We start from the raw sequence: 16,471 nt of genomic DNA, 5'->3' as shown, positions 1-16,471 counted from the left end.
TCAGGCGCCTCTGGTCTGTCACGGACAGGTATGTGAAGTTTGACCAGACTTGCAGGTAACCTCAAATCAACATAGGTTTATTATCATTATTTCAGCTTTTTTCACTACATTTCTGCCTTGCGCCGCCCGTAAATATTTGTACTTGTATTATGCATCCTCCTCGTACGTTACATCAAAATGCCATAAACGCACCCAACCATCCTTCCAAGGACCATGGCATCAAATCAGGGGCACTGCAGTGAGTGTGACCCGCTTACAGAATGCAGTGAGGAAGAGGAGATGAAGGAGGCACCTCAGAATCAGTGCAGAGAGAGAGAGAAACGTCGAGAGAGGGGGATGAGAGTTGCACTGTGTTTTTCACGGCTGAAGAGCTGCAGGAAAGACGCAAACACGCCATGCAGGTAGGTAAAGTGATGGGAGACGTTGCAGGCTCAAGAGTCCGACTTAATATTTCAGATTCCTTAACACCTTCTAATATTCAGGCTGCTTCTGTCATAAGCTCCCCTTTCTCTTTTAATTAAGACGTATGTGCATGACGATGTTGAAAATATATTTTCAATGTAAGGCTGCGATTTTTAGGTACTTATCTATTTAATAAACATTTGCATGTAAATATGCAAGATCATGGCCGGTGGCTAATTTCCGTTTTTAATCCCGTTCCGTTTTTTAATTGTTAACAATAACCATAACAACAATAAAAGTACACTGAAAATTAAGGTCTACAGCCAAGAAGCTACAGTCGCTAACATTTTTGGAAACGAAACACGTCCCAGAGTCTTTTTGTGGAGCGTTCAGGGGTGAAAGTTGAGGGAACGGTCACAGTCTAATTGAACTGATATCAGCTAATAAAAGAAACGACTTTCTGCTGCTAAAGGTCCAGGTTTTTTAGTGTCCTGAATGCTTCTCATCACCAGTGATACCAGCCGCTTTTAGACTTTTCACTTCTCTTCTACGCAAAAACATATCAGGATTTAAACAACAGAGTAAAAGCTTCATATATGAAAAATATATTCCTCTCAAATGTTCAGCAAATGCCTGAAAGCTCGTTATTAAAACATTAGTTACAGCTCGAGTTTTTGTTGGGGACTCATTTTTCATATCCTACAGGGGGATTACACTGCAGAAGAGCAGAAAATGGATTGATAGACCGCAATTATGACCAAGCGGACATGATTCTGACTTCAGCACCTTTGCCACAATATCGAATATGATCCCTCCGACTGCCGTGATCATTTTATACTCTCCTGTTTTACTGTTCGAGGCATTTGCTTTGTCTAAAGGCAAGTATGAGAGGTCAGTGGTGCCCAGTTCTGCCTCCCGCCTGGTGGCCAGGATGGACGGGGACATCCTAATCGGAGCGCTCTTCTCTGTTCACCACCAGCCTTCTGCTGAGAAGGTCGCAGAGAGGAAGTGCGGGGAAATCCGTGAGCAGTATGGCATCCAAAGGGTGGAGGCCATGTTCCACACCCTGGATCGGATTAACTCAGATCCGTACCTTTTGCCCAACATCACTCTGGGCTGTGAGATCAGGGACTCCTGCTGGCACTCCTCGGTGGCTCTGGAGCAGAGCATTGAGTTCATACGGGACTCTCTCATCTCCATCCGAGAAGACAGCGGGGGCTCCCGATGGTGCATCGAGGGGGTGCCCTCCAGTCAGCCGCCACCGACCAAGAAGCCCATCGTGGGGGTCATCGGGCCCGGCTCGAGTTCAGTGGCCATTCAAGTTCAGAACCTCCTGCAGCTGTTCAACATCCCTCAGATCGCCTATTCTGCAACCAGCATCGACCTCAGCGACAAGACGCTGTTTAAGTACTTCCTCAGGGTGGTGCCCTCCGACACTCTCCAGGCCAGGGCCCTGCTGGACATCGTCAAACGATACAACTGGACCTACGTGTCAGCCGTGCACACAGAGGGTAAGACGCCAGCTTCCTAATTGAATAACTTTGAAAACAAAAATCTTCCCTTCAATGACTCAGCAGTTCTGTCTGAATGAATGAGCAGATTCCATCCTGTGCGGCAGCAGATGAAAAGCATGAAAACACACAAAAAACAACAGAACTTCTGCACTGATCTTTAACTCGGTTTTTGTGCATTATTACGATCGTTGTTCGGGCTTAAAAATGACAGGCTTCCATGCTGTTTTCACAGCATTAGCAGAAGCTGGGATCTCCTTTGTGACGCCCATGGACACCACATTAGCATAAATAGAGGGCAATATCAGAGGGAAAGAGGGAGACGGTCCCTTGATCATTTCTGAAGCCTAGTTTTATGCATCAAAGCCCCAAAACACAAAGTCTTCTTCAGAATTTCCACTTTTTTTGTTTTACACTTGTCTTTCCTTTTCCTCCACAGAGTTGACATGTATATTAGATCTTTAGCTCCTGTGAGTGGAATTAAACTGTTGACTGACGGCAGGATATGAGTTCCTACTTTCCCTGTTAATTATGTATGTATTGAACTGTTGTAAGCTTCTAGCGTCGGCTGTTTAAAGACTGTTTTAGAGCTTTTGAATGGCGAACGATGATGAAAACAGCTCTTACCAATCCAGCTCTTCAACATAAACGACTGCGTTTGTTTAGCTCTTCAACAAAGTGTAGGTAAATAGATGATATACTGTAGACATGGAAACACGAGAACTTGGACAAAAATCACACCCACACGAGCGTAATTTCTGCTAATTGTAACCATAAAGAAGAAATGCTTGCGGATGATGCTACGCTCACTAGGTTGTACCTGTGGTGTAACTGCATTCATAACCATGGTTTTATATTGTCACCCATGTGAAAATTTTTCCCTGATCAGGTACATTCCCGTTTTTCTTCAGAGGTCGTACAAATCATCGATTCTTAGCAAAGAATCAATCAGTCAAACAGAGATGTGATAACAAAAGTTATGAACAGTCCTGTTTTCTTCAGGGAACTATGGCGAGAGCGGGATGGAGGTGTTTAAGGAGCTCGCCTCGCAGGACGGCTTCTGCGTCGCTCACTCGGATAAGATCTACAGCAACGCTGGGGAGAAGCACTTTGACAGGCTGCTGAGGAAATTGCGCGAACGTCTGCCTAAAGCGCGAGTGGTCGTCTGCTTCTGCGAAGGCATGACGGTCCGAGGCCTGCTGATGGCCATGAGGCGGCTCGGCGTTGCCGGAGAGTTCCTCCTAATTGGCAGGTTTGTTTCCCCAGAGAGGATCTTCGTGTTTGGATGAAAAAGCAGACAAGGTTTCAAAGATGGAGCGATGAGGAGTAAATATCTTCGCCCTGTCAGTTATCTGAGCTGGAGCCTTTTCCATTGTTTGTTTTTCTCCACAAAAATGATCAGCTTACTTTCTTCTGAATGGATATTATCAAAAGATTCACAGGAATTATTAAATTAGTATATCTGTTAAGATTAAGTATGTTCTTTCTGCACATTATCACATGTTCATCCAAATTGTCTCCAGGCACGTTACAGAAACCCAGGGTCTGACCCCTTAATGAACCCTTTAACGGAACGAACCCTTGAGCAGGACCAGCTTATACGGGAGGTGGGGTGGGGTGGGGGGGTGGGGGGGGACTGTACTGCTGATTGCCGGCTGGGCAGAGAATGAGGAGAAGGCAGAAGTCAGATGGAGAGAACAGACATCAATCATGCGCATCCATGAGTTACAATATGCTATCAATAGAGATGAGTGGGGTCAGAGGTCGGCAGGTCAGCACACAGCTATGAGGTCGGCGATACTTGTAGATGGATGCAGAGCAATATAGCTAAGATAGTAGATAGTATAATTAGACAACCCTGTTCTAAATATGATAATTAGAGTACAATTCAGGAATAAACTCCTCGCATGCTCTTTTCCCTAGTATATATACTGGTTAAAAATGAAAGATGAACGTTGATATTCTAATATACAACCACGCTCAAGATAGATGGAAGTTCATGTGGAACCCAAATCTATTTTTCTCTTCAGGGAGAACAGTTCCAGTGAAAGCAGAAGACGCTTTGAGTCAGGCCGGGCGATGAATAATGCATCTACGCAGCGAGCTTTCCTGCTCTCTGTCAGATCACAGGCGGTGCGGGGGGGGGGGGGGGGTAATACGGGACAGCACCTCCAGCACAAGCTGGGGAACACGGAGCAGCCAGCATCAAAGCCGATATCAGCGCTTAAACCAGACACGTCTCAGCTCACCTCCCGTCCCGTTCGGATCCACCTGAAACCATCAAAGCGGCTCATTTTTGTGCGGCCTGAAAAAGAAACTTTTCACTTCCTGACTTGTGTGCAGACACTAAGGGCCTTTTGGAGCCTAAACATGCTCTCGTCCTTCCGGGTTCATTCATCAATCTCCATGGAAAGATGATGGCAGGGGTTCAGAACGGCGGGCCTGTGTGTGTGTGTTTTCTGGGTCAAGAAGACAACTTCAAAGGAAAATGTCTTCCAGAGCAGTGCAGTGAGTGAAAGTGTGTGTCCTGTGCATTAGGCTGACTCAACCCAGCCCTTCACAATTCTACCTCCAACCTTATTGCTTCCACCTGCAAAAACCCATTGTGAATGTGTAGAGCACGTGCAAGCGTTGACGTCAGAGCGGCAGGTTTTTGGCGCTGGGAGAGCTTCACTGGTGGAGGTGTGATGCTGAGAAGCAGATGGTCAGGTACCGTCACACTAGACCGCCATTGTCCACTCCGCCTTGAAGCGGCGGCCAGGCTAAACGTGTCACCGGCTTCGCCTTTGGGAAATCTATTTTGAGGCCTGGCGCAGGTTGTTGTGAGCTGCTGTCCATTGCTTTTGCCCCAGATTCGTTTTTTTGTCTGTGCCCTGTTGAAAGAAAAGCTCATTTGGCAGCATTTAAATAGCAAAAGCTACAGATTTAGTCGGTCTCACTTTTGGCAGGGCCATGTTAAAATAGCACCGAATGCCTCAGCTAAAAGCCATGAGCATGCTGAGACAGACGTTTACAGATTAGCATTCACCTGTATAACAAGGCAAGAGAGTTAGTTTGGATAAGACATGTTTTAATCTGCAGAATGAGAGTAAACCACACTTCAGAATAAGCATCAGAACCAAGAAATTCTTTCAAGTACTGTTTTTGCTATCGGAGAAACATTCAAGGGACTGACATCAAAATTTAAGCAAATCGGAGTGATTAAGGCGACGCCTCTGCCTGTTCAAGACTTACTTATCCCATAAGGCCCCATCAACCTGATTTGTAGTGTGAAATTAAAAAACAAAACATTTTGGTAAAAAAAAACAGGAACTGCGAGCTATAAATATGACCAGTAAAGATAGAGAATCACACCGAGACAGTTTGGGTCCTTTGGGAGAAGCTTGGTGGGGAGAGCTCGCTCCTCTCCAACACAGATTGCGCTACAACACAACTAATCTGTGAACTCTCGCTGGACTTGTGATTATGTCAAGGAGACCGGCTCTTTTCTTCCTTTTCTCTCAGCGAGGAGTCCGTGGCCCTCAGCAGGAAGGCTTAAAGGGAAACAAAGTCAGGGCAACAGAAGGTCCCTGCAGGATTCAGGCTCAGGCTCATTACAGGGCTGCGCATATTTAGCCTCAAATGGAACAAATTTCGTCACCTCCAAATTGTAGCAAAGCATCCTTGGAGTGAGTGTTTGTTGCCTCTCTTAGGAGAAATCGTACGGTCCTTTTTCCGTTTAAAGGGGCTCAAAAATGACATCTAGGAAACCTCTCAGCTAATACTCGAGCCCATAATCCCGCAGTTAGGAGAAGCCAATTTTAGAGGCTCTCATGTATTAACATCCCATTTACATTTGAAAGCCTCTCTGACAAATCAGCTTCAATTTGGAGGGATGTAACAGATGTAGAAACACTTTTTGATGCTGGGAAAAGGGGAAGAAAAGCAGCAACCCAAACATGTGAGAAAACTGTCGCCCTCTCCGCAGCGACGGCTGGGCGGACCGAGTGGAGGTGGTGGAGGGGTACGAGCAGGAGGCCGTGGGGGGCATCACCGTGAAGCTGCAGTCCGAAGAGGTCTCCTCCTTTGACGACTACTTCCTGAAGCTCCGGCTCCGCACCAACGCCCGCAACCCGTGGTTTCCCGAGTTCTGGCAGCACCGCTTTCAGTGCCGCCTCCCCGGACACCCGCAAGAAAACCTGAATTATGCACGAAACTGCTCAGGTAGCTGCTTTCATTCCTTCAGTCTTCACATGCGCGTGTCCGTTTGAACTGTTCCGACGCGTCAGAGGACGACACCCAAGCCCCCACAAACTGGAACAGGCTCTTCCATTATGGATGGCACTGCCAGCGGGGGGCAGCCTCCCGTAACCAGTCCAGTAACGTTTCTTTCATATTGTTTATTTCCGTGGCACATGGCTGTGCAGAGGATGATGCTCTAGGTAAATGGAATGCTTTCGCTCATTGAAACACTGCTCAACAAGCATGTTTCCCCAAAGATTCTTCAACACGCCACTTATTATTATTATTTCAGAAACTATATTTACGTTTTCTGACTCAGTTCGTTCCAGCGTTTATCAGGCGAAAAGAACCTTTTCAAACCAATTCCCCGGTGAACGTAAATATAAGCCCACGCATGCTGCAACTATCGAAGGCATTTTTTTTTTTTACATTTTTTTGAAATTTTCGTTTCACTTCTTTCAGGTTATTCCACCATTTTAGTTTTGACACATTCAATTTACAAAACTTTGTTTTCAGTTGGACAGATCCCTCAAGCTTTGATTTCTCCTTTAGTGCAATATTTTAAGGTCTCTCTCGTGTTATTACCTTTCACCTCATCGGTGGAGATATTGTTTGCTGTCTTCTATTGTTTTTATTATTTTTTTCATATTTGTATTATATTCTTTGGTATAGAACTCCAAGACGGTGAGTGAAACTTCTATATGGAACCAACACTGCTCCTCACTTTGGGAATATACATAGAGGTTGACTGATATTAAGATTTAAAGCGTTGCTCAACTATTATGTATTCACAAATATGTTATTAATCTCAGTAAACCTCTAATATATAAAGCTATTGGGGTGTTTTTTTAAACTTCAGTGAGAAACCGATGAATCACTTTCATCCTGTGCTCTGAAACCATTTTTGGTCTTTTGAAACAGCCCAATAACGTTTGAATGAGATGGTGCTTAAGCTGCATGTAGCCACAGAGAAACGGATGCCGTTTTGATGGCATTAGTATAAATTAGCTCATATTGGGAGGTGGGGGATTCGGTCATTGTGCGGACGACAGTAGGTCCTCTGCTTGCATGCTGGCATCGCATCACTTCATCACAACTGAAACTCACACGGCTCAGGCGAGGCGCTGGTAAACTAGGTCATCACCAGCAGCTCCCATCGGATGCTCAACCAGCTGCTAGCCAGAACATGCGCTACGCTCAGGCGAAGATCTCCTCTAAGTCATGTTTTAACTACTGTTTACTGGATTGTTTCAGTGAAGCGGAGGTCACCAGCGAGACACAAAGCTCGTCACGCTCAACATGACATGATTGTATGCTGAGAGTGAAGCCTGTACACAGCCTGCAGACTCCCTCAGACACTTTTTATTTTGCTTTTTAAATCTGCAGCTACAGCTAGACAACATAAACTTGCCTTTGCTATAATGCAGAATTACTGCTATGGTTTCATTTGTAATGTTCTAAAGGGGTCTGAATATGTTGATTTTGAGTTTCAGGGATCCACGCTATGCTAAAATTCACCGGATTCACTGATTTAAATGACAAAGATCAAGATGCATCAAGCATTGTGCTGAAATAACATGTTCACACGGAGCAACTCGATTACTTCGCATCTAGCTTGCATTACAATGAACTGATAGCGTGTGCTTGTTTCTATCCAACTTTCTTTACATTTTGTGTCATTTGATTGTTGCGCATGAAGGCAACAGATACTTTGAGTCATTTATTTCTCCCCTAGGAGACTTTAGTACCAGCCCTCAGTACTTCCTGCCTCATAAATGCAGGAATGGCTTGACTTGCCATGGTAACAAGGTTTCTCTGAAGCCATTTTCTGAGGTTTCCGGCTGTCTTAAAGCTGTCTCCTACAGAGACAAACCACTTCTTCCCACACATAGAGAATAAGTGGAAGATTTGCAAGCACCCTATCACTCCCTTGTAACGTGCCACACCTTGCTGGACACCTGATGCGTAGATGTAGGACCTGCTATTGCTTGCAGCACTGGTGCACCCCTCCGTTAAGGTTTTAACGGCAACCGCCCACAAGACGCCTCCTCACCGTCCTCTCGTGTGCGAACAGGTTATGAAAGTCTGGAGGACAATTATGTTCAAGACAGCAAGATGGGCTTTGTCATCAACGCCATCTACGCCATGGCCCACGGGCTGCACGACATGCACACTTACCTCTGCCCCGGGCATGAGGGCCTGTGTGAAAATATGAAGCCTGTGGATGGCAGCCACTTGCTGGATTTTCTTCTCAAGACAAGCTTCACTGGAGTTTCCGGAGAGGACATATGGTTCGACCAGAATGGCGACTCTCCTGGAAGGTGACTTCACAGTGCACATATGAGGCGTTAGGTCAGATTAGGCTACATTTAAATACAGCGTTGGAATATTATGAGCTGGCAGCAATGGCGGAACCTGGGTGGGATATGTCTTTCTCTAAATCGCGTCCTGTCCAATCTTAGATACGAGATCATGAACTTCCAGCACGTGGCGCCTGGCGTCTATGACTACATCAACATCGGCTCCTGGCACGAGGGCGTGCTCAGTCTGGATGAAGACATGATTCAGATGAACCGCAGTGACATGGTCCGCTCTGTCTGCAGCGAGCCCTGCTCCAAAGGCGAGATCAAGGTGAGGGGACAATCAGGTTTCTTACAACAGAGTGTCATTTTCCTCCGCTAATAAAATCGATATTTCACAGCAGTTCAGGTCCCTGACTCACTGCTAATAATATGCTGAGCACAGGTCAGATTCCCTGAGGAGAAAGTGACGACATTTGTTTCACTCAGGTTATCAGGAAGGGAGAAGTGAGCTGCTGCTGGATCTGCACCGCCTGCAAAGACAACGAGTATGTCCAGGACGAGTTCACGTGCAAGGCCTGTGAGCTGGGATGGTGGCCTGACAGAGAGCTGGAAGGTACCCGCAGAACGTTCCCTGAGCATCCAGCGAACATCATGGCCGTGCTCATATTTATCATTCCTGTTGCAGCTAGAGCTGCAGCCTCATTATTCACACTTTACCCTCATGTCTTTAGCTTTTGGGCCGCTTTGCTTTTATTTGTTTGCCCTGCAGTTTGTCCTAGTTTGCAAACATTTTTTTCTTGAGCTATTTCACTCTTCTGTTCTACTTCAAATGCGTTCCCATGACACCCGAGAGCTATTCATCACCTTCACCTTTCATCTCCCACCAGCACCACCCTCTTCACTTTTGCCCACAAAAAGCGTTCTTTGCTGCTCAAAGACACTCCTGTTGTTTCATAACCACAGCAATACTGAATCCAGTGGAGATGAAAAGAAATATCAATTAGACATTGAAAGGGCCTCCAGCAGAGGAGATTTAATTTGGATGCATGAAAAATGCGACAGTTTACCTCGTTAGGGTGCTCCCCATCCTCTCAGCTGGCTGCATCTCAGTCTGACCATAGCTGAGTAGAAAACATCTATTTATAGCTGAACTAAAAACCTACTTTTAGCCATTTCTTTAGGTAAAATGTAACTCTTCTTCGAATATCCTTTGATTTTGAAAAATTTGCCCCTCTCAAGTCCACTAACCCAAAACCTCCATAAGCCGCTTTTGGAGGACTGTCTGTTGATATTTTCCCTTCCTCCTAGGCTGTGAGCTGATCCCAGTGCGCTACCTGGAATGGAGCAATCCCGAGTCCATTATCCAGGTGGTTTTTTCCTGCCTGGGCATCCTGGTCACGTCATTCGTTGCCTTCATCTTCGTCCTGTATCGAGACACACCTGTGGTCAAGTCCTCCAGTCGGGAGCTCTGCTACATCATCCTCGCTGGAATCTTCCTGGGCTATATTTGTCCCTTCACCCTCATCGCCCGCCCCACTGTAGCTTCCTGCTACCTCCAGAGGCTCCTCGTGGGGCTCTCCGCTGCCATATGCTACTCTGCCCTTGTCACCAAAACCAATCGCATCGCTCGTATTCTGGCAGGCAGCAAAAAGAAGATTTGCACCAGGAAACCGAGGTTCATGAGCGCCTGGGCTCAGGTGGTCATCGCCTTTATCCTGATCAGTCTACAGCTCAGTCTGGAGGTCACCCTCATCGTCCTGGAGCCTCCTGAACCCATCAAATCGCACCCCAGCATAAGAGAGGTTTTCCTCATTTGCAACACCAGCAACATGGGCGTCGTGGCGCCGCTCGGATACAACGGCCTGCTCATAATGAGCTGCACCTACTACGCCTTCAAGACGCGCAATGTACCTGCCAACTTTAACGAAGCCAAATACATCGCCTTTACCATGTACACCACGTGCATCATCTGGCTGGCCTTCGTTCCCATCTACTTTGGCAGCAACTACAAGATCATCACAACATCTTTTTCCGTGAGCCTCAGTGTGACCGTAGCCTTGGGCTGCATGTTCACGCCAAAGATGTACATCATCCTCGCCAAGCCGGAACGGAACGTGCGCAGCGCGTTCACCACGTCGGACGCCGTGCGCATGCACGTCGGCGATGGGAAAATCGCCTGCCGGAGCAACAGCCTGCTGAACATGTTCAAGAGGAAGAAGAACAGTGGAAACGGCAGGTAGGTTCATTAATTGCAGACATCAGTCCTGCTCCTGAGGCACCTCGGGGATGCTGGTTTGACTGTAATTCCCTCTCAAAGGGGACCCAGTTGTCTGAACTGTATTCACTTCCATAAGGACACCTGTTGTCTGACAGATGTAGGTTAGTGCCCAATGCACACAGCCATTTCAACCTTTGATTAACCCTCTGGTCTTACAGTAAAATTAAAACTAGCATCTCTGTGTGCTGAGGGACAGCACGTGCCATGGTATTAAATGGCTTTCTGCCGGATTCCGTGAGCATCATTGGTTTTTTACAATTCTTTCTTGTATGAACCTGAGATGCTGTTTTTGATGCTGGTTTTCCCGGGTTCCTACAGTAACTGCCGTCTTTATTTCGTTCGTAGTTCTAATGGAAAGTCTGTGTCATGGTCTGAACCAGGTGCAAGACATCCTCCAAAAGGGGATCACATGTGGCACAGACTGTCAGTGCATGTGAAGAGACAGGAGGCAGGTTCCAATCAGATGGCTGTCATCAAACCCTTAACTAACACCTACCAAAACAGGCTGGAGTTCTCGAATCTCAGCACTAAGACTCTGTACAACGTGGCCGAGGAGGACGAGAGCGAAAGCGTCAGGTATAATCCCCCTGCCACTCCCCCCAGGATGGCGCACCAGCCATTCCCTGGCCGTGTGCCGCTGAAAGACGCGATCGAGGAGGTGGAGCTCTACGCCTCCGAGCGTCTTCCGCCCAATACCCAACAGGTGATGGCGGATGGGCCGCAGGGGGAGGTGGCAGTGAATTTCCGTGGTGACGTCCCTGAGTTTAGCGTGCCTGAGACTTTGAGCTTGCCTGCGTACCACCAGGCCCACCTCATCCAGCAGGAGCCAGTCCTGCCCATCCACCTCCATTCTTACAGCCAGGAGCACACGTCCCCTCTGCAGGAGGAGCTGGAGAACGAGCAGTTTGGCCTCCTTCAGGGCTACATGTATAACAACAACCTCATTCACGATGAGGAGGACACGGCTGAAGCCAGATCAGCCATGGAGGACTCTCTGGCTCTGATGCCTCCTTCCCCCTTTCGCGACTGCACCTGTCCCCCAGCGAGCCCCTTTTCCAATTCCCCATTGTCCGAGTCCATTTTGTGCGGCCCCCCAAATGTGTCGTACACCTCCGTCATCCTCGGGGATTTCAAACAAAGCTCCTCGACCCTGTAAAGGCGCTCAATCAACACACCTAACCGAAGCTGCGCCGCACCAGAGGGGATAGGAGAGGACTCATTCTGTAGGCTGACAAGTTCCTGTGATTTATAGCTTTTTCATGACGCAAGCTGCCCCGCTTTAGGATTCCTTCTGATGTTCTGAAAATAGTGAGAGAAACTGCAAAATATAAGCGTATATTTAACAAACATGCTAAGATGAGCTTTTAACATTTGTGCAGAAGTTGGCGTTTGTATGTATAATGAATAATAGATTTCTTTTAAGCATTCAGGTGGAATAACATGCTGTTTCAAATGGAGACACTGGAAACGATTTAAAACTAACTTTTATTTGTCTGTATGTAGAGATTCAGGCTGGGTATTTAATCCTCTCAGTAAACAAAAGAGGATTTGTAGTTGTTGCATTTCTTTTCCTGAGGAGAGCTGCACACTGAGTAGAAATCTAGCTTAATTTAGCGCAGTTAGAAAACTGGGAAAGGGTCCCAGCTCACCCGTCTCCGTCCAACAAATGCCATTTTCACACTCCTGATAAAACCTGTTTGTTTGTGAGATTCAGCGGTGCTAGTTTGGACCTCAGAGGAAAAACAAAGGAGCACTTTTGCCGAATGTTGCAGCATTGCGATAAAAAATCTTGGGAAAGATCAATCAAAAAGCAGACTTTTGGGTCCATAAACTCCTGCCTGACAAATGCTCCAACAGGACCACGAATGTAGAGAAAGGAAGTCAGATTTATGTCAGATTTTTCCATTTTTCCAACATTTATCTGAATTTCTCTGGTCCTCAAATAATTTCAGCGGTCCTCTAACCTAGTTTTGTACAGACATCTTTTATAATTAGACATCTTTCATAATGGTAAAGTATTTATTTGAGTGTACGATAAACATAATGCACATGTTTGTGATTGTGTTAATATTAATACAGTCATATTATTAGAGGAAATCTTACTAGGTATGTTTTTCTTTGACTGATGTTGTAAACCAATTAATGTTCTAAATATTACAATCTTTAGAGTCTACAGAAACTGTATATATGTGACAAAGTGCTTTTATTACACGTCGTACTCTGAATAAGCTACCTGCAGTTTGATATGTGACCAGTATCAGTTATTTAACGTGTTTCCCTGCAGTAAACAAAGGTGTTTTTTCTGCATTTGACTGTTACTGTGGGTCTCATTTCCTGCCTCGTTCACTTTTATAACTCCAAAGGTTAAACATTTATGGTTTATGGGAATGTAAAACGGGAATGAGCGGTGAGGGAAGCTGGATTTTAAACTGGAGCAGTGAAGATCATTACTGTCCATGCCTGTCAGAAGATGACGGAAGCCTCATCTGCATCGTGGAAGGAGAAGCTCTTCAAGGTTTTAGTCATCGGAGATCTCGGTGTGGGGAAGAGCAGCGTCATCCTTCAGTATGTGAAGAAATGCTTCATGGAAAAGTACAAAGCCTCCATTGGAGTTGATTTTGCTCTAAAAACAATTGAATGGGATCCTCAGACTCTGGTCAGACTGCAGTTCTGGGACATCGCAGGTGAGTGTTGACAAAAGTAAGCTTAAGCTACAGGAGATTAGATACAACATGAGAGGTTATTAATGTCTCACAAGGGCAGGAGCGGTTTAGGAAGATGTCTCGGGTCTACTACAAAGGCGCAATGGGAGCACTGGTGGTCTTTGACATCACAAACAGCTCCACTCTGGAGGCTGCATCAGAGTGGAAGGAGGACCTGGACAGCAAAGTCTGTCTCCACAGCGGACACCTGCTCCCCGCCGTCCTGCTGGCCAACAAATGTGACGGTGAAGGAAGAGACAGAGGAGACCCGTCCTGGCTGGACGGCTTCTGTGAGAAGAACGGCTTCAGCGGCTGGTTTGAGACTTCAGCTAAGGTGTGTATATAATGATGCTCATCTACAGTTTTTTTTTCTCCTGTATTTTAATCAAATATTAAAATATAATGATATTTTAAGTATGTATTTTCCTGCTTATTTCACATTCTGAGGAAAGTTACATATTTATCATGTGACCCAGAACTGGCCTTTTACTGTAGCTGCACTAGGCTGCTCATAAAAAGTGTTCAAATATTAACACGAAGAAACCATTTGCCGCCAGGGTTTTGAGCTCAGTCACCGCGTGCCCAAAGCTTTAAATCACACATCCTCCTCCCTGTTTGTAGGACAACATCAATATTGATGAGGCAGTCCACTTCCTCGTCCAACAAATGATGCTGCTGGACGGTGGCTTGTCCGGTGAAGAGGAGCAGCGGGACAGAATCCCAATGAGGAGGGCGTCAGAGGACGGTCCGCGCCGGGAGGTGTGCTGCTGAGGACCAAGGCTGTCGGGCTGAGAGCCAAAAGCAGCTGTCTTAGCATGACTTTTTAGTGGGTACAGATCTTAAATTTACCAGCGAATTTTTTGTCAGGTTAAATTCTGCAGGGGTGCAAATGTATGACTACAATCTATGAAAGACCCAAGAGGGGCTTGGAAATAAACCACGTTCAAAAATCAAGATGTGCTTGTCTATAAACATGTTCAAAATCATTAAAATCACTCTCTGTTCCTCTTCTCTTATGCAACCCGCGCATAACATTATCTGTTTATGACTTGACAGTGAGACGCCTAAGTGCTGCCGCCCAGCTTGATGTGGCCAACAGGAGAGAGAAGCTCTCAGCTTGACCTGATTTTGATGGAGGAAAGAAATGTGAAAATGCGCCGCAGCGCCACCTGCACACGCTCCACCCAGAGATGGGTTTAGCGAGCGATGCCGGGACAAACCGGCGAGGAACAGAGAAGGACAGCAGACACGATGATCCCAGTCCTTCTTTGGGGTGACGGCATTTTCCGATGCTACATTGCACATTTTTTAATTGACAGTGAGGGCGGCTGTAGCAGAGCTGGAGCTCTTTCAGTCATCTCATGTCATAATGTTGCTCTTTTTAGTTCATTATTGTTAGTTCTGTCCATTTCTCTACATGATTATTACATTTAATATGATTTGCTGCATCAGTTTGTATAGCACACCTGTGTCTGGGAGGATTTAGAACCATAAAGTGCAACATTCAGATCTGCAACCATCTTCAATCAATGTCATCTTCTGCCCTTGATGAGCGTCCTGGGGGCTGTGCTACATCCTGCCAAGTGACACCTTGTGCAGCAGCTTTTATTCCAATTTGGACCCCATCCTGATAAAGTAAATCTGACTTTACAAGTCTAAATCCAAACACTGTATTAGCGTTTAAACACAACGACGGTCAAGAGAATAGCCAGCAAGGTAGTTCACCTGAAGTTGCAACCTTGCCTTGGAGTAAGTCAGGGAAATAAGACACAACGGCTAAATCTGGATCTACGGCCCAGATAGCAGAGACCTAAATACAGGAGTCAAACAGAGAGGCTGGCCCCAATACTTTGTCACGTTGGACACAAAGGCCCACTGTGTTTGACTTGTTCACAGATTTGAGCGTGAGTCGCAGTCATTGCAACAGATCCCATTACTTGTGCATTATTTATATTACTCTATTTTGATCTGCACCCTCCCGCATACGTTTGCACTGACTGTCTTGTTCATATATTTATGATTCATGAAAATTTCAATTTGTGAACATTTGGGCTTTTGTCAGCTATCTCGGTGCGTCTTGAGTGACCTAATTAACGCCTGGCCACATTTATTAAATATTTACCGACTGTGGAAAGCAGGCTGTTCTTTCACTGCACAGATAATGAAAGTCAAAATGTACAAGCCCATTTATATTAAAAAAAACCCAATGGTACCTTGTTCTGTGAAGAGCATCCGTCAGGCTGAGATTAAGTGCTGCTGTCCATGGTGCTGACAGTTTGAAGAGAATCCACCACGTAAAACATGCGATTTGACTGGAGAACTGATGTCACAATGGTGGACCGCGCCATCTCGTGGCAAAGATCTGCATGTACATCAACCCTTAAAAGCTGAGGATAAAGTGGAAAGTTGTAAATATAGGAGGCAGTAGACAGTTGTTTGTTGAAAATATACATATATTTGTTTCAGATGTATGAAAACTCCAGCACATTACATAGACAAATGTTTAACAAGTAAAATATTTAAATATTTTTCAATACACACGCAGAGGTCGCTCAGTCTGTCGGGGAAGAAACGTGGAAGAATTGGAGAGGTGCCAGGACACCTTCCGAGCCATGCCGATGGACCCTTGAACAAAGTACCGATCCTCCAAATGCCTACATATACAATACTGTGAAAAGCTGGGGCCCTGTAATAATCTCATTTAGGGACGTACCCTGCCTTCACCCATATGAAAGGATAAGTACAAGCACCCTCCATGTGATCTCGAAAGGCATATAGCGGTCAAGAAGCCACAACAAAATTAAAAACCTAGAGCGGGCTTGTTGATTTGTAAAATATGTTAACGTAGTCTCACTCAGGAATGCTACAGCTCATCACACTAGAATAAAACCACTAGATGGCGACATAGACCAACTCTTAAACTACTCAACGTCAACACACTCCTATTATCCAAATAATAATACGAATAACTACAATGCCGACTACAATTACTACACAAAATAAGTAATATAACGATAGATGTTCATTATAACAACAGCAGTGTTAATAACAATA

General features: G+C 45.7%; 2 protein-coding genes and 1 long non-coding RNA gene across 7 annotated transcripts; 2 read left to right on the top strand and 1 right to left on the bottom strand.

The window, feature by feature from the left end:
* Positions 1-170: 170 nt before the first annotated feature.
* grm1b (glutamate receptor, metabotropic 1b) lies at positions 171-12,995 on the top strand. Of its 4 annotated transcripts, none has more exons than XM_029829294.1 (11): positions 171-401; positions 1,108-1,913; positions 2,916-3,165; positions 5,881-6,116; positions 6,320-6,334; positions 6,807-6,818; positions 8,209-8,455; positions 8,597-8,765; positions 8,924-9,050; positions 9,746-10,673; positions 11,096-11,334. In XM_029829294.1, the coding sequence occupies exons 2-11, from the start codon at positions 1,208-1,210 to the stop codon at positions 11,202-11,204; spliced, it is 2,799 nt and encodes a 932-aa protein (XP_029685154.1). In that variant the 5' UTR covers positions 171-401; positions 1,108-1,207; the 3' UTR covers positions 11,205-11,334. The 4 variants fall into 4 exon arrangements, with proteins under 4 accessions (XP_029685154.1, XP_029685137.1, XP_029685143.1 ...); XM_029829277.1 differs by having other exon boundaries at positions 181-401; positions 11,061-12,995; XM_029829283.1 differs by lacking the exon at positions 6,807-6,818 and having other exon boundaries at positions 181-401; positions 11,061-12,995.
* A 171-nt stretch (positions 12,996-13,166) lies between these two features.
* On the top strand, positions 13,167-14,838 carry rab32b (RAB32b, member RAS oncogene family). 2 transcript variants are annotated; one of them, XR_003886768.1, is made up of 4 exons: positions 13,167-13,399; positions 13,474-13,751; positions 14,039-14,243; positions 14,474-14,838. XR_003886768.1 is itself a non-coding variant. In XM_003978538.2 (3 exons), the coding sequence occupies exons 1-3, from the start codon at positions 13,186-13,188 to the stop codon at positions 14,186-14,188; spliced, it is 642 nt and encodes a 213-aa protein (XP_003978587.1). In that variant the 5' UTR covers positions 13,167-13,185; the 3' UTR covers positions 14,189-14,838. The 2 variants fall into 2 exon arrangements, 1 of the variants encoding a protein (XP_003978587.1); XM_003978538.2 differs by having other exon boundaries at positions 14,039-14,838.
* On the bottom strand, positions 13,787-16,382 carry LOC115247703 (uncharacterized). The gene is made up of 3 exons (XR_003886800.1): positions 15,959-16,382; positions 15,631-15,804; positions 13,787-14,205 (listed from the first exon to the last, which is right to left on the bottom strand). It is a non-coding gene; the product is annotated as an uncharacterized lncRNA (long non-coding RNA).
* Between the last annotated feature and the right edge of the window lie 89 nt (positions 16,383-16,471).

This window comes from Takifugu rubripes, chromosome 2 (genome assembly GCF_901000725.2).
Source record: "Takifugu rubripes chromosome 2, fTakRub1.2, whole genome shotgun sequence".
NCBI lineage: Eukaryota > Metazoa > Chordata > Actinopteri > Tetraodontiformes > Tetraodontidae > Takifugu > Takifugu rubripes.
This window is presented reverse-complemented; position numbering and strand designations above follow the sequence as displayed.

Excerpts from the sequence above, each read along its gene's own strand:
- grm1b (XM_029829277.1), top strand. The coding sequence starts at position 1,208 with ATGATCCCTCCGACTGCCGTGATCATTTTATACTCTCCTGTTTTACTG. Across the intron at positions 8,456-8,596 it reads AATGGCGACTCTCCTGGAAG|ATACGAGATCATGAACTTCC; the intron begins GTGACTTCACAG and ends GTCCAATCTTAG. Across the intron at positions 9,051-9,745 it reads GCCTGACAGAGAGCTGGAAG|GCTGTGAGCTGATCCCAGTG; the intron begins GTACCCGCAGAA and ends CCTTCCTCCTAG.
- rab32b (XM_003978538.2), top strand. The coding sequence starts at position 13,186 with ATGACGGAAGCCTCATCTGCATCGTGGAAGGAGAAGCTCTTCAAGGTT. Across the intron at positions 13,400-13,473 it reads GCAGTTCTGGGACATCGCAG|GGCAGGAGCGGTTTAGGAAG; the intron begins GTGAGTGTTGAC and ends ATGTCTCACAAG. Across the intron at positions 13,752-14,038 it reads GGTTTGAGACTTCAGCTAAG|GACAACATCAATATTGATGA; the intron begins GTGTGTATATAA and ends CCCTGTTTGTAG.